The sequence below is a fragment of the Coturnix japonica genome, chromosome 2 (genome assembly GCF_001577835.2).
Source record: "Coturnix japonica isolate 7356 chromosome 2, Coturnix japonica 2.1, whole genome shotgun sequence".
NCBI classification, from domain to species: Eukaryota; Metazoa; Chordata; class Aves; order Galliformes; family Phasianidae; genus Coturnix; species Coturnix japonica.
The window spans coordinates 466877-482606 of record NC_029517.1 but is presented as its reverse complement, the minus strand read 5'-3'; the positions used below and the strand labels follow the sequence as shown (position 1 = coordinate 482606).

Below are 15730 nucleotides of genomic sequence, written 5' to 3'. Positions count from 1 at the left end.
GCTCATGGGCATCTCCTCCTCTTCCCAGCCCAGATTTTGTGCTTTCGGTTCTGCTCACACCACATCCCACGTGCCCATCCATGCCATCATGCATCCCTCCTTTTCCCAACACAGCAGACACTGCACGCCCAGCAGCCAGCCGTGCCCTGGGCAGCACCAGGTTGGAGCACCTCTGCTATGGGGGAGGCTGAGAGCTGCCTGGACGCAGCCCTGGGTGGGTGGCACTGGGTGGCCCCAGTGTGGCAGTGTGAAGGATGTGGGCACAGCACCAAGGACTCTGATGGACACAGCCACCACCACGGTGCCACTCAGCAATGGGAGGGGATGTGGAGTCTGGGACACCCGTCCTGGCCAGGGTGATATCTCCTGTGTGCTGCAGCCGTGTGTGGTGACAGGCCTTGTGGGGACACTGGGGATGAAGGAGGGAACAATGGCATCCTGTGAATATCATAGGGATAAGGGGGATGATAGTGGCATCCTGGTGACACCTTGTGGACTGTGGCAAGACTGAGGGCAGGCTGGAGTGCAGTGGTGCTGATGCATTGAGTGTGGCCTTATCTGTGCGGCCACCTTCTCAGCAGTGACCTTCCCCTCCCACCCCCAGGGCCCCCCACCCCATTCCATGCACTGTGTGCTGGGAGGCTGTGCCATCACAACACAGCGTGGCCATTGCCATGGGCCAGTGGTGGCCAAAGGTATCCTGTGAATGATCCATGTTGGAAGGGACCCACAAGGACCAAGTCTGACCCCTGGCCTCATACAGGGCCACCCAAATGCCACATTGGAGAGCTGTGACCCAATGCACTGTGAGCTCCAGCAGCTCAGGGCTGTGCCTACCGCCCTCTGGGGCAGAGCCTCTCCCTAAGCCTCCCCCCAGCCCTCACCTGACACAGCTCCGTGCCATACCCTCAGGCCCACAGTGGCAGTGGGGATCCACATGAAGGACCTGGATGAGATGGAAGCAGTGCAGCCCTGGGAGCCACAGGGGTGTGTGCAGGTGCAGCCATACATACAGATCTGTGTGCATGCAGGATGCTCAGAGGCCAAAGCTCCATTAAGTGATGCAGCGCAGCCCCTGCACCCTTCTATCTGAGCAGCACTAACACACGTACACCCTGCAGAAAGAGAAGCAAGAACAGGCACGTGTACAGACAAAACATTTTACTGATTCCACAGCCTGAGAAAAGGATCTGAGATTTCATACAAAACACTGGTCCCACTCACAACAACGTTAAAGCAAATGCTGGGGCAGGAGGGAGGGCCCATCTCCTCCATGCAGCCCCCGGCTCACAGGTATGTGATGAACCACTGCAGCGGCTGAGTCGCACTCTGCATTGCTGGGATTCACGGTGACAGCTACCTGGGCAGGGACAACCAGTATCAGCCCATGCTACAGCAGAGCTTGCTGCTAGACCATCACCTTACAGCCTATAAGGTAGTGACCATCCCTATAGGTCTTGCGGGGTTTCACAGTGCCATCCTGCTGGGGACAAGTGCAGGACAGCACGAGAATGGCCTGGAGCATTTCAGACACTATGGGCATGGCTGTGCTGCCCAGCCCTGTCCTGTGCACCACGAATGCGTGTGATGGGATGTGGCCCAGGTAATGTCACCTTGCAGCCCTTCACACTTTGCAGGTGGCCAGGAATGAAAAATCTAAAGTAATTGGTTCCCCACACTCCCTGCCCAGAGAGGGGCACGCTTCGTAATTTCAAATAATCACATCAGACAATGAAATGAAGAACTAAACTGAAGTGTGCTAGCAGCTTGGCCTGCATGGCGATGCCACCAGGGCTTACTTCTCTCTGTACATCATATGTATGAACAACATATTTGTGTTTCCCAGCAGTGCGCCTGGTGGCTCACATGGTTCCTGGGGCCACCAGTGCCACACTGGCCTGGCTTTATCACCTACCAGGCTGCCTCTCCTTGGGACAGCTGAGGTAGCTAGCAAACTATTCTTCCACGTGGTTAGTTACAGAGGGATTGTGCATGGCTTCTTGTCTCAGCGGGGACGAGCAGAGGGAACACTTGAGTGCAGAGCAGCTGGGGTGGCAAGACAAACCTGGACACCTTCCTGTGCAACCTACCATAGGGAACCTGTGTTAGCAGGAAGGTTGGACTGGAGGATCTCCAGAGGCCCGTTCTGGCCCCTATGCTCCTGTGATTCTCTGTCAGCCAACATGTCCAAGCTTGGGGGGGTCCCTCTGTGGGCTGTGCTGCAGCACAGGAGGAATCCTACCCGCAAAGCCTTCCTAAAATGACTGTCTGAGGCCATTAGCCATCTTGAAGGTTGGCCTTCTTCAAGGGAAGATTCCTGCTGGGACCTGACCCCCAGTATCCCTACAAAGTGTCGTGGGTTGTCTTGTTCTGTCTGCCTTCCAGCTCAACAGACAGGTGTTCCCCTGCAGATCTGGTGTTCAGTGGATTTAATCAGCAGGATGGGTTATTTGACAAGCATGGCCAGGACATGGTAGGATCCCAGTGATGCCCCCTTCTCCACCTGACATCGTGGCCAAGAAGCAGTCACTGAAATGAAAAACTCATTGAGAATTCACTCTGATTTTCCAGTTTGAGAACTTTCTGTCCATCCACGTCACTGTTAAATTCTGATTCCAAAACAAAGTGGTCAGCTCCAGCATCATCAAACAGCTGAGCTCAACAGCTGCTTACATCTTCCTTTGCTGGGCTGCAGGAGACACACTTGCTTACATGGGGAGGTCAGTTTGGGAAAGCTTCATGCATCAGCCAGTAGACACAAAACTGAGGGGTGTAAAGCATTTTGTATCACCAGAGGCTTCTGGAATTTGCTGTGCATAATGGCATCCAGGCTTTGATTCATTCTGCAACCACGGGAAGTACATCTAATGGAAGGTATCCAACCCCAGTGGCCCACTGTGTGCAAAATCTGTCCTGATGCCTGGTCTCTCCCTAGGGAAACAAGCAATTTGGATCTCTCCTGTTGTCATCTGTTGCCTCCCAAACTGCCACCCTATTTCATAGTCTCAGAACAGGCCGGACTGTGCTCCCACCATAGCAGCGGATGCAGCAGTTCTTGAATGGGAACTGGTGCCGCTTGAGGATGCCTTCCAAGTTGGGCTATCACAAGACTAGGATGATCTGAAGTACGTGTTCTGCAGCAACCACCAGGAGTGCATTCACTGAACACCTCTGGCTGCAGCAGGTGCAGAGTTGACACTTCTCGAGTGCCTGGTTAAGTGGGTGAGGAGCGCTCTGGCCAGGTGCTCTGCAGCTCCTTAGGGCTGGGGACAGCTGGGTGCTGCTGTGGCAGACACGGGCTGCTCTGCTTTGGGCTGCTGGTTTTTTAGAGCTTTCTGCCGTTCGTGTATTTGCTCATGGCGCACCAGGTGAGTTCTGCGGGAGAAGCATTTCTTGCAGGTGGCGCAGCAGAAGGGCTTGTGGGTCTTCATATGACGCTGGAGGGAAGAGGGGCATGAGAGACTCTTATTGCAAAGATTGCATGTAACCACACTCCTTGTATGAGTGCTAGGCATCGGCTGTTGGGAGGAATTGGGTCTGGAGGGCTCCTCCTTGGCCTGGCACAGCCAGGAGGACCCCCCTGCACGTGTCCTGTAAGCTAGACTTTGGGCACTGCTATAGAGAGACCTGCAGAGCTTCCTCCTTGGCCCCATCCTCAATTCTGGGTGGGTGTTCCCCCAGACCTTGGCCGCAAAGGCCCTTTGTTGCATGTGGATGCCCTGGTGAAGGACCAAACGTTTTTTGTCAGTGAAGCTGATCTCACATATGGAGCATTCATAGGGCCCCTCCTTGGCGTGGCTCCGCTGGTGGATGATGAGGTTGATTTTCAGACGGAAGCGCTTCCCGCACTCGGTGCAGGGGTGCGACCACTCGCGCACGTAGCCACGCCGGCAGTCGCCTATCAGACCATTGCTCGCGTACCTGCTGGGTTTCTTCTTGCTCTTGGGCTTGGCTTGCTCTCCTTCTGGGCACTCCTGGATCTCTGGGTCAGGAGAGGGTGCGGATGCCTCCTGTGATTCCATGGGCTCTTCTTTCACCTTGACGCTCTCAGGAAGAGAAGCCGCTTCAGAGGCCTTTTCATTTTCTAATGGAAAGACTTCTTCTGAAAGGAGACAACACAGCCATGAGTCACTCACCCTCCTCGAGCAACCTGAGGCTGTGGTCAGGTCTCAAAGCACTGAGCACACTCCTAAATTGAGCTACCAGGTGCAGGTGCTGCTGCAGTTCCTGCCCACACACACTAAGCAAACCAGCGTGGTGCCAGAGGCAGATCTGCTGCTCCAGTGAAGAACTCGGCTATGATTTGCTGCAGTGCCACCGGGGCAGGTTGTGCATAGGAGCTCACCCCTAAAACCACAATACCAACAACGGCCACAAGGTGTAGCACGTTAAAAAGTGATCAGAGAGCTACGTTCTGCTGAACCTCAGGGCTCTTTGCTTCTGTCAAGCTTGTGTCTGTCAGTCAGTGCCAAATGTTGCAGGCAAATGAGCACACTTCCCCTAATTTCTGACAGAGACATCTGCAATTGGACTAATTCTTTCTGTGGAGATGATAGAGCTGAACACCCTGCCTGGCACCAGACCCCTTTCCCTCCTGGGTGGCAAAACTGAGGTCTGAAACTTACACCTCAGCCCTCATCTCAAGTCTGTTGGAGCTGCTTCCTGCCTGCTGTGCAATGCATCTCCCACACATGGGGTTACTCACCAGAGCCAAACTCTGCTGGGTCATCTTCCACCTCTGAGTCGGGATGATCTTCCCTGCTTGACTCCTTTTCCTGTGCACTCACAGACAAAACATGCATAACCACTCTGGGAAATTCTGTTTGTAAAGGAGACAAAAGCAATTTTAAACATCCCCGGTCAGCTTCCATCACCTTGCTTTGGTGTGATGCTAACTGGAGATGTGTGACATGCATGGTGAGGCACTGGCACAGCTGCCCAGAGGGTGGGGGGGAGTCAGCAACCTTGGAAGTGTTTCAGAACAACGGAGATGTGGCGCTGAGTGACAGTGGGCATGGTGAGGTTAGGTTCATGGCTGGACTAAATTTCAGTGGTCTTTTCCGATCTTTAATGATTCTATGACATCAAAAACATGCAAGGTATCGGCAGGCATTGGAATGAAGCCACACACAAAGATCAAAAGCAGAGAAAGGTCTGAGAAGAGTCACTGAAGTGCCACAAACTGTCACTTCTGCAGAGCAGCCTCATCCCAACTCAACTCACTCCACTGACCCTATAAGATGGCATTTCTTCCATGACTCATGTTTACAACATTAAACACCTTCAATTTTCCCTAAAACTGCACTCTAACAGCACACCCCAGGACTTCTGCCTTCTCCTGCTAATGCTCCTCTAAGCACAGAGGCCAGCCATACCCTCCTCCAGGTACTGCTGAGAGATCTGAGAGCAGGGACAGGAACAGCTGGGGAAGTGCATCCTCCTGGCACCCAGGGAACTTACTTGTGCCACCTTTCACAGGGACTTTATCTTTCCCCAAAGGCTCTTCCTTCTGGTCCATCTCTTTCAGTGTTTGTGGGGCCTCCTGACCGTCTTGGACACATGGCTCTGGGGGCTTCTGACTGTCTTGGACACCGAGCTCTTCATTCTGGGATGGGATGTCAGGATTGGACACAGCAAACTCTGCTGAGGGACAGAGAAGCAGATGACAGCATGTTTTGTTAGGAACTGGTTACACTATTCCTCTGCTGAAAGGTCAGAAACTCCACAATGACTGTTCCTCCTTAACCCCAGAGATGGCAGGCAGTAAGGACAGACACAAATGTTATCCATGCTCTAACAGGCAAAGTGGTGCTGATTTCATGGCGTTATGGCAGGATCCACCCATAAGGCACAGCTGTAGCTCAAGGACAGAAAAAATCTGAGTAACAGAATATGACTTGAAATCGGAACAGAGAGGGAAAACCGTACCCGTAGAACATCACTTTCTGTCTTCTAGGGAGCACTCCATAAACCAACCTGCACAGTCACAATGGGGCTCCTATAGTTTCAGGGTCACTTTCCTTCAAGGACAGAGCCTGCCCTTTGCTTCTGTCAGTGCTGACTCTGCCTTTCCTGAAGCTTTTGTAGACCCCAATTTCTAATTTCGACAAGAAATAGCTCATAAACACAGCTTCACCTTTGACTCTGACTGTACCTTTCCAGAACCTCCTATCTTTCTTGCCTGGCCTTCACAGTCTGGCAGTTAATTTTTCCAGCTTCTTCTTGCCATGCCCCATGGCTCTCCTGACTCCTTTTGCAGCCCCTAGGGCTAGCAGGTCTGCTCCAGCCTCCTCCTTCTATTTCAGGCTCCTACTCCCAGCCAGGTCTCATCTCAGCAAAGCAAGCAGTGCTGTCTTCAGAAGTGTTAGGGCTGATGTGTGCAATCAGGTGAAGAACTGCAGAACTGCACGGGAAAAGGGTTGGAAGAGACCACGAGGTCTGCCCCACTGCTGCAGGCTCTACCCAAGCCCTCTGTCTGTCTCCATGGGATTCATCTGGCCAAGCATAAACATTTCTCTTGGCAGTAAGATTTGAGGCACTCCATGGAGATTTAGACAGCATAATCAACAGAACCACAGAGCAGATCATTCAATGGGAGATCTGACAAGGCTGGGACAGGAACTGCCATGTCCCTCTGGCACATGTGAAACTTACCCCTGTCAGCTTCCACATGGACACCTTTTCCCAAAGCCTTCTCCATCTGGTCCATCTCTTCTGGTGCCTGCAAGGGTTCCTGATGATCCCCGATGCATGTCTGCAGGGTATCCTGACTATCTCTGATACACGTTTGTGTGGGTTCCTGACCATCTCTGAGGCATGTCTTCAGCAGCTCCTCACTGTCATTGCTGCTGCAGCCCTGTATGGGCTCCTCACTGTCTTGGACGTGTGCCTGAAGAGGATCCTCATTGCCTGGGCTGTGTGTCTGTGTGAGCTCCTGCTCATCCTGGATGGTCCGTGGGGGTTCTGGACTGTCTTGGTCGAGTGTCTCCGGGGGCTCCCAATGATCTTTGACACAGAGTTCTTCACCCCTCTCAATTCGAGACAGGATGTCAGGCTTGGACACAGCATAGTCTGCTCAGGGCCAGAGAAGCAGAGGACAGCATGTTTTGTTAGGAACCAGCTATGCTGTCACTATAGCAAATTGCCCAGCACTTCACAGTGACCATCCTTCCCTAACCCTGAAGGCTGGCAGGCAGCCTGGACAGACACAGAACTCCCACCTGCACTGACACAAGGGAGAACAGTGGTCCCATGGGGGGATTCACTCATCAGCACAGCTCTTGCTTGGGTACAGCAAAGATCTAAATATTGGACCTAAAACCTTAAAGGAATGCCTCTGAATTTCACATCTCCCTCCAATCTCAACATCAGCAGTGATGTGAAAATGTCTGACCTATCGTTACCAGATTAGTTTAGTTCTGAGGCAGGGACAGAAAGATTCCTCCTGCATAGAGATGGCTATGTCAGTAACTGCATGGACCACCACACTGCTAGATGTGCCCAAGGAACAGTTTCTGATGAGAGATATCTTCTAGCCCAAGCCATCCAAGAACATGTCAAATGTCCTTAGAAGGACTGAACATGATTAAGTTGGTTCTTTACCAAGGCAAGTGAAAATGTCCCTGTCACTTTAAATCAGTGCTAAAAGGGCAGAAAACAAAACATTGTTCAAGATGCAATTTTCAGACTTCACTTAAATAATTCCTGAACCGTGCTGGAAGATCAGGACGGCTCCCTGTCCAGCCTGACTCCTCTTATACAGTCATTAAGAATATAATAGATGCTGTTTGCATTATTATTATCATTACTATTAATTATTTCTACTATATATTACCTATCACTTACAGGTTTTGTTTACTGATAACAAGCAGGAAGGATGGAAAAGGATGGAAAATGAGTGGGGCTGGCTGCCCAGGTTCTGCAAGCTACGGGTGGCCAGCCCCACTGAACAAGAAACAGCACGAGTTATGCAGAGGAGAAGCTCACTGGGAGAAGCAGAGCCCATGCCTTACCCAGGGAGATCAGGGTCTCGTAGTTACCCCTCATCACAGCTTTGTACAGATCCTTCTGCCAGCTGTCCAGTCTCTCCCACTCCTCCTCGTTGAAGTACACAGCAATGTCATCAAATGTGATGGGTACCTGGAATCACAAATTAACCAATTCATCACTCTTGGTTACTTGCATGCTGCACTTACAGATAACTAAAAATAGCACATGTGTAGGGAATCAGAGAATGGCCTGGATTGCAAAGGCCAACAGTGCTCATCCAGCTGCAACCTCCTGCTGTGTGCAGGGTCACCAACCAGCAGCCCAGGCTGCCCAGAGCCACATCCAGCCTGGCCTTGAATGCCTGCAGGGATGGGGCAGCCACAGCCTCCTTGGGCAACCTGTTCCAGTGCGTCACCACCCTCTCGGGGGGGAAAACTTTCTCCTGAGGGCAAAGCATGTCTGGACACACTGGGGCTTGAAAGCCTTGGATTCACAGCTGCTCATCTGCCCCAGCCCATAGCTGAGGCCACAGCGCTCCAGCATTTCCCAACCCCTTCCACAGCCACCCATGTGACATTAGTGCTTCCATGGGCCTTGAGACAACTCAAGGTGGGAGTGGCACCAGGAAGAGAGCTGCAGGACTAGCACAAAAGCCACAGCCCATGCTGTAGCTACATATGTAGCTACACCTCTCTGAGCATTGACACTTGCAGCTCCAAGGCTCATCATACCAACCACAGGGATGGGAACCAGCCCTTCCTTGCCGTGAAGGGCTCATGGCCTTGGTGGCCACTGTGGCAGGATTATGAGTGTAGAATCTGTGCTTTTACCTTGGGTATCTCACCCCTGGTACCGGGGGGCAGCCGCAGGATCCAGAAGTTCCTGTTCTTCAGCAGATTCTCCATGTTCTCCAGACGCTGCTGGAGGTGCCCGTATCCCTGCAGCAGCTCCCCCAGTGCTGCCAGGTTGCTTCCCAGCTCTCCCAACAGCTTCTCAAAGGTCAACAGCCTCCGTTCGGCCTTCTCAGTTCGACTCCACAGCTCTCGAAGCTGCTGGGCCTGAGCTTCGCCTTGACCCTGCGCCGCCCGGGCCCTACGGGTGCGCGTGCTCCACGACGAGGCCTAGAAGGAGAACAAGAATGATGAGCAGCCGGTAGAGAGCCCAGCATGGGGGCACCCAACACGGCCAGGCCCCCAGCGACACGGGATGCTCTGCTCCCCCCAGCAGGGACAATCTGCCGGGCCCCGCGGGGTTCCGGAGGGTCCTAAGGGCCGGGTCGAGCCGGTTCGGCCCGACCCGGCCCTTAGGACCCTCCGGAACCCCGCGGGGCCCGGCCCAACCCACACCCCCACCTCAGCGAGGCCCAAGCAGGACATGGCCGCCGCCAGCACCGGCACCGCACACCCTGAGGCCGCCGCGCTCCTCCAGGCCGTGAGGGGGCGCCTCCCACTTGGGCGGAGCCGAGCGAGGGGATGGAGCGCCACCTGCAGGCGGCAGGAGCCGAGGGGCGGGGCTTACCGGGGAGTGGGCGTGGTTAGAGAGAAGGGGGCGTGGTTTAGGGAGGGGGCGTGGCTCAGGTGGCGCGCCGGTTCGTTCTGCAGCGCGGGGTCGGTTCCGATCCATCCTCACTGCGACACGAGGGACCGGGGGGAACAGGAGCAGCCGGACCGGCCGCCCTAAAGCTCCTGGTGCCACCGGTGGAGCGACCCATGGCTGCACCTGGCCAGGTAGGATGGATCAGAACCGGCTGTGGGACACAGGGAGGGCTCTGGGTTTTCTGCATGTTGTGTGTGTGTGATGCACAGCAGTTGATGCAGCTGACACGGCTCAGAGAGTGGTGACAGGTTGCCCAAGGAGGCTGTGGATGCCCCATCCCTGCAGGCATTCAAGGCCAGGCTGGATGTGGCTCTGGGCAGCCTGTTGACCCTGCACACAGCAGGGGGTTGGAGCTGGGTGAGCACTGTGTGCCTTTGCAAGCCAAGCCGTGCTGTGATTCCATAATGATGCTATGACAGACACCTCAGGGTGCCACGAGTCACAGTGTGCCATCAGCTCTGCTACACCCCGATGAAGCCACAGCTCCCAGCCCTGGGGCTCATCCTCTCTTCCCCCTGCAGCCTTGAATAGACCTGGGCCATATGTGGTGCCTCCTCGTGGGGCTGAGCTCTGTGTGGTCCCCTCCAAGGATCAAGCTGTCCCTGTACCCCAGCGCCGTGCCCCATTCCTGCACCATCCTCATGCCCAGAGTGGGTGATGCTATGGGGACACGCCCCCTCCCCTGCAATGCCACCATTGCTGTGCCCGCAGGTGACACTGGAGGAGGTGACAGTTTGTTTCTCAGCGGAGGAATGGGCACTGCTGGAGGAATGGCAGCGGGAGCTGCACCGCGAGGTGACGGCGGCCACGGCGCAGCTGCTGGCATCACTGGGTAGGGCAGCACTGGGACTGCTCCGGCCTCAGCTGCGCGTCCCCATCCGCTGCCACTGGGACAAGAAGGTGGCGCGGTGCGAGACCCAGTGCACACATTCCAGGTGAAGAACTGGCGCTTCCCGCTGGCACCGCAGACAAGGGCAGACCACAGGGTGCAGCCGCAGAGCAGGAGCCGCGAGGGGCCCCTGGCAGCGCGTCCCTCTGTGCCCTGGTGCGCCTGGTGAGGGACATCCCTCAGTTCCTCTATGGCAGCTCCAGCAGCGCGGGGCCGCGTGCTGCTGCTGCTGGGGATCTGGCACTGCAGTCTGACCTTCTGTGTGCAGGTGGTGAGTGTGGGGCCGGAGGTGGGGAGAGGTTCATGTTGGTGGGTGACGGCCACCACAGCCACTGCTGGGGGTGTTCCCTATGTGCAGATGGAGCAGAGGCGGCTCCAGAGAATTCCTGTCTCGATGTCTTGGATGGAGCAGCACCGTCATGGCATGGCACCCCCAGCAGCACAGCACCCAGGGCACCACGGTGGGGTCAGTACCGGTACCATGGTACCAGTGGAAGTGCTGTGTGGGTGCATTATGGGGGTGACAGGGGAGCAGGGTGGGGGCAGTGGGGTCATGGGAAAAGGGGGATCTCACGAGTGCGCTGGGAGAGAGAAGGCAAAGACATGAAGATGGGAACCCTGCATGTGCTGGGGGAGTGGAGGTGGAGGTCAGGGGGCTGCTGGTCTGGAAACGGGAGGGGCCATCAGTGGGGTGTGGGGACAGCGTTTGCTTTTGCAGTTAAACCAGAAGTGCTGACTGAGAGCTCCCCGCTGCGGAGCCTGGAGAGGTGCCTGGAGGAGCTGCCAAGGGGGGACCCCGGCCCACCCAGGGCCCCCAGGAGTGGTGAGGGGCCCTGGGCAGAGCTGGGAGGGCTGTGCTCATGTGGAGGTGAGGCATGGCGAGGATCCATGCATGTGGCATGGCATGAAATGGCGGGGTACAGTACAGCATGGCACAGCACAGCATCACGGCACAGCGTGGTATCTCCATTGCAGAACATGGCATAGCGTGTTGTCAGCATGGCAAAGCATGGCACAGTGTGGTGTCACCATGGCAGAACACTGCACAGCACAGCATGGCACACTGCAGCATGACATGGCACAGCATGATACAGAACTGCACGACAGAGCTGGGCAGGGCACAGTGCTCTTGGCAGCAGGATGAGGTGCAGGTCTCCATGACCACTGGCTTTAAGGCTTGGTGTCACAACTAGGGCTGTGCTTCTTGGGCAGCACCTCTGGGGCCTCTTGGATATGGGGAGAACCCTTGGGGGGTCTGGCTCCTGAGGAAGATTCCTCTTGGCATCCCTGTGGGGTCAAGTCTTGAAGTGCATTTCTGCATGGTCACTGTGGGACCAGTCCCTGGGGTGTCCCTGAGGGGTTTCTGCTACCCCCCATTCTGATGTGCTTTCTGCTCATGCTGTGTGCTCTCTTCAGCCAGGAGTGTTGGGCACAGCCCCCTGCAAGGGCTGCTCGACTGCCTCAGGGCCAGCACCATCCCAACGACATCGTGCCATTCCCCACTGGGGGCTTCCCATGGCACGTGGGGGGCCATGGAGCCAGGTGCCTTGAGGAGTGGGGGCCAGAGCCCCTCTGCAGCAGGTAGGTGTGTAGCTGAAGGCACATTTCTCTGGAGGCACTGCCCCAAATCTGCCACTTGATGTGCTGTGGCAGATCTGCGGCTGCAGGTGATGTTTTTCCTGTGGGTCCAAGAAGATCACCCCCATAGCCAGGTTGGGGTTTTAAGGTGCAGCAGGGTGACCCTGGGCTGCAGGTTTTAGGTGGATGCAATGATGGCAGAGGGAGGGTTTTCAGGATGCGGGGATGGGGTACAAGGCCTCGAGGCTGGCACATTTTTAGAGTGCACGGTGCTCACCTCTATCCCTGTGCTGAGGGAGATTGGTGCTCAGGGGATATCCCAGTGCTCAGTGCTTGGTTTGTCTCTGCAGACAAAGCCCTGGTGACACCACACTTCCACCACATGCAGACCTCAAAGTGGACGAGCATGAACACATCCACTGGGGACAGTGGGACAGAGGAGCAGAGGAGGCTGGAGATGAGCCCAGGTGAATGTGCTGCTCTGGGACACAAATTCATCCACTGGGGCCAGGAGGTGCCTGACGGGAGGGGGCAGGGACTAGTGCCATGGTGTTGGGATGGATCCATCCTGTGGCAGATGTGGTGTTTGGGTGGGGGTGGCCCTGACGGATCTCTCTCCCCTCTGCAGTGCTGGAGGAGGCCCCGCTGCGCGGTCTGCTCCGCTGTCTGAGGGCTGTGACGGTGCAGGCGCCGTGCCGGGACCCTGTGGGTGCTGCATTGGCACTGAGTGGTGCTGAGGCATCACCCCGACATTGCCCCAGTGCAGGTGAGCACAGCACCGCGTCCCATCCCAGCAGCCGGGTGGGGGTGTTTTGGGGACACCCCACTAATGGGTCTCTTATGCTCTCCAGGGTCCACGGGGAGCCCAGCAGAGCACCGTGTGCTGGGGGACAGCTGCCCCGATGGCAGCACGCGGCCGTGTGCCTGTGATCCTGCCACGGGGACAGCGGCCACGAGACCCTCCTTGCGTGGAACCCAGCGCTCACCCTGCAGCTCCCGCAGCGCGGCCCTGGGGGCACTGATGGCCACGTCCCCTCTGGGCTCCAGGGCTCATCTCAGGGCTCGTCCCGGGGGGTTCCCCGCGTCCCCACGGAAGCGCTGCGGCTGTGGGGCATCCCTGGAGCTGCGGGCGGAGGTGGCCCAGCTGTGCGCTGCTGTGGCGGAGGAGCTGCACCGACTGCGGCGGGATGCGGGCACAGCGCAGCGGGGGGCGCTGGGTGCGCGCAGCCGCTTGGCACGGCCGGAGCGGGGGGCGCGGGGCCGGGCACGGGACGTGGCCGCGCTCATCCGCAGCCGCCGGCGCCTCCGCGATGCCGCCCGGCGCCTGGAGGGTCGGTGCTGGGCGCTGCAGAGCCGGGCGTGGAGCAGCAGCCGTGCGCTGCCCGACGGCTCCGGTGCTGCCGCCATCCTGCGGACGGTGCTGCCCCGCTGTGGGTCCGGAGCAGCCGACAACCCTGCGGCCCAACGGGGTTTGGGGGCTCTATGGTAGGGCTGCCGCGCTGCTCCCCAGCCCAGCTCTGGCCGCTGATCCCCACTGTGGACGTGAGTCTGTCCCCAGCAACTCAGGTGGCCGCAGTGAACTCATCCCATCCTGCAGCCCCTGCCCTGCAGTGTGTGGGTCCACACTGCAATAAAGTGGGGCTGCTAAAGCTGCTTTGGTTTCATCCATGACCCTGGACAGGATCAGACCCTGGGGAACACAGGGGGAGCTCAGTTCCCTTGGGCCAGAAGGAAACCTGTGCATTGGAGCGCACGGACCCCATCGCTTCCCACTTCTGCCCCTTGGTGCCAGGCAGCTTCTTGGCTCGGGCAGCCCATGGCCTCATCCCGGTGCCGGCTCTGAGCCCACTGCAGCACCTGCAGGCACTGGCTCATCACTGCCGATGCGTCACTGCTGAGTGACACCGGTGACATTTCCCGTGTGTCCCCCCCGGCTGTTGGAACGCTGCAGGACGCAGCCATACCCCGATTTGGGGTGTCCAGAGCACCACCCCCCAGTGCCCCTCACTCATCCCAGTCTTCTGGAGTGCGTTTGGGGCTGTGCACCACTCCTGCCCCAGGGCTGGGGAGCTCCTGAGCCGTGTCCCCACCATCTGCCCCCCCAGCCAAGGTCTCCATCTGCTGCAGAGCTCTGAGGCAGCGTTTCACAGCCCAACAATGACTGGCTGAACAGGTTTGTTGCTTCATTATTGCTAATTGGGCAGGTGTGGCTAATTGAGCAGGTGTCCTATCTCTCTGTGTCCTCTCCCATTCCTCATTCTCCCCACTGAACGAATAAACCTCATTTCATGGGGGTGGACAGGGCACCCAGGTCCACCCTGACTTCAGGGCACTGCAGGAGGGCAGGCGGGGGGGAAGCTGAGTGGGGGGCACAGGTGAAGGTGCCTGGTCTGGTTGGTGTGGATGGAGGGGAAGTGCGGTGCCATAGAGATGGGGACAAAGTAGGAGCTGAGTGGCTGAGCAGGGGGGCAGGTGGGGACTCTGGGCCTGGGGCTCTCTCCATCACCCCCACCCCATAGATACACACTCTCCAGGCTGGTTTGGTGCTTTTATTTGGCGGCTTCATGTGGCGGGTGGGGGTGGTGCCCCCCAGTTGCACTCTGGGGTGTCGGGGCAGCCCCACCATGCAGGAGGCACAGCGGGACCCCCCAGCTCCCCTCAGGGCTGCGGTGCAGTCAGGGGGTGGTGGGACCCCTGGCTCCATCATGGCGCAGGGCTGTGCTTGGCCATTGCTGCTCCTCCTCTGCTGTCCTGCAAGACACAGCATGGTCACCTGTGAGTACGATGGCGCAGGGTCCCTGCAGTGGTCCCCGTTCAGAGGCTCATAAGGGATGCCAGGTTCCCGCTGTGCTGTTACCTGCCCCAGCTGTGGGATGTGACTGCGGCGTTGCTGAGCAGGTTTCTCAGCTTCCCTCCCGCTGCGCTCCTGGACACAGCACGGGGAGGAGTGTGCTGTCAGAGCCGTGGGCTGACGGGGACGGGGTGCTGCGACCGCCAGCCAGGCTGGTGGCATAAGGCGGGGGTTCCTGCACTTACCTGCCTGCCTGCCTCAGCTTCATCCACATCCCCAGAGCTCTGGGACATTGCGATGGACTCCTGCAGAGGGGGTGTCCGGAGTGATGTGGGGGAACATGACTTGGGAGCCCCCGGTGTTTCTCCTGGGGGGTTCTCAAGGGGCACTCGCAAGGGCTGAGCCTTTGGGGATGGACAGAGCCCCTCACTGCCCCCCCCGCCCCCCATGTTGGGGTGTGTCCTTTGGTCCCCAGCCCCTCTCTCACCTCACTCAGCACAGAGAAGCACCCTGAGCACGGCTGGTGTGGTCGGCGCCGACCCCCGCTGCGTGTCCCTGCCTGGAGAGGGAAGGAATCAGCTCCCCGTGGGGACCCAAGCAGGGCTGGCACAGCGGGGCCCTCGAGGCAATGGGACAGACATGGAGTGTGGTGGGAGCTCTGGACCAGTGTGGTGCTGTTCTTCCAGAACACTCCGTGGTGGGACTGGAGTAGAGCTGAGGTGCGTGGTAACAAGTGGGATGGTGGAGGGAGGAGGATGGGGAGGAAGAGGACGGGATGACAACTCTCTGGACCCAAGACAGCAGCCCTCCTCCCCCTCCTCAGCCCCTTGCCAAGCCCTGATGAAATGTTTGCTGGTTGTGTAAGTGGTCACAGTGCTTTGGGGAGC

General features: G+C 57.5%; 2 protein-coding genes across 4 annotated transcripts; one reads left to right on the top strand and one right to left on the bottom strand.

Moving 5' to 3' along the window:
• Nucleotides 1-1146: 1146 nt before the first annotated feature.
• LOC107308683 (zinc finger protein 282-like) lies at nucleotides 1147-9461 on the bottom strand. 3 transcript variants are annotated; one of them, XM_015852750.2, is made up of 7 exons: nucleotides 9342-9461; nucleotides 8820-9110; nucleotides 8013-8139; nucleotides 6655-7071; nucleotides 5461-5643; nucleotides 4706-4819; nucleotides 1147-4102 (listed from the first exon to the last, which is right to left on the bottom strand). In XM_015852750.2, the coding sequence occupies exons 1-7, from the start codon at nucleotides 9363-9365 to the stop codon at nucleotides 3258-3260; spliced, it is 2001 nt and encodes a 666-aa protein (XP_015708236.1). In that variant the 5' UTR covers nucleotides 9366-9461; the 3' UTR covers nucleotides 1147-3257. The 3 variants fall into 3 exon arrangements, with proteins under 3 accessions (XP_015708236.1, XP_015708238.1, XP_015708237.1); XM_015852752.2 differs by having other exon boundaries at nucleotides 1147-4099; XM_015852751.2 differs by having other exon boundaries at nucleotides 5461-5640.
• Nucleotides 9462-9465: 4 nt separating this feature from the next.
• LOC107308686 (protein KRBA1) lies at nucleotides 9466-14403 on the top strand. Its single transcript, XM_015852756.2, has 9 exons — nucleotides 9466-9716; nucleotides 10297-10417; nucleotides 10521-10745; nucleotides 10833-10940; nucleotides 11193-11342; nucleotides 11891-12055; nucleotides 12403-12519; nucleotides 12681-12818; nucleotides 12904-14403. Exons 1-9 carry the CDS (start codon nucleotides 9699-9701, stop codon nucleotides 13539-13541), a joined length of 1680 nt encoding a protein of 559 aa, XP_015708242.1. The 5' UTR covers nucleotides 9466-9698; the 3' UTR covers nucleotides 13542-14403.
• Nucleotides 14404-15730: the final 1327 nt, after the last annotated feature.

Excerpts from the sequence above, each read along its gene's own strand:
- LOC107308686 (XM_015852756.2), top strand. Across the intron at positions 10,418-10,520 it reads GCAGCTGCTGGCATCACTGG|GTGAAGAACTGGCGCTTCCC; the intron begins GTAGGGCAGCAC and ends CACACATTCCAG. Across the intron at positions 11,343-11,890 it reads AGGGCTGTGCTCATGTGGAG|CCAGGAGTGTTGGGCACAGC; the intron begins GTGAGGCATGGC and ends TGCTCTCTTCAG.
- LOC107308683 (XM_015852750.2), bottom strand. The coding sequence starts at position 9,365 with ATGTCCTGCTTGGGCCTCGCTGAG. Across the intron at positions 8,140-8,819 it reads CCAGGGGTGAGATACCCAAG|GTACCCATCACATTTGATGA; the intron begins GTAAAAGCACAG and ends TTGTGATTCCAG. Across the intron at positions 7,072-8,012 it reads CGAGACCCTGATCTCCCTGG|ACTATGCTGTGTCCAAGCCT; the intron begins GTAAGGCATGGG and ends GGCCCTGAGCAG.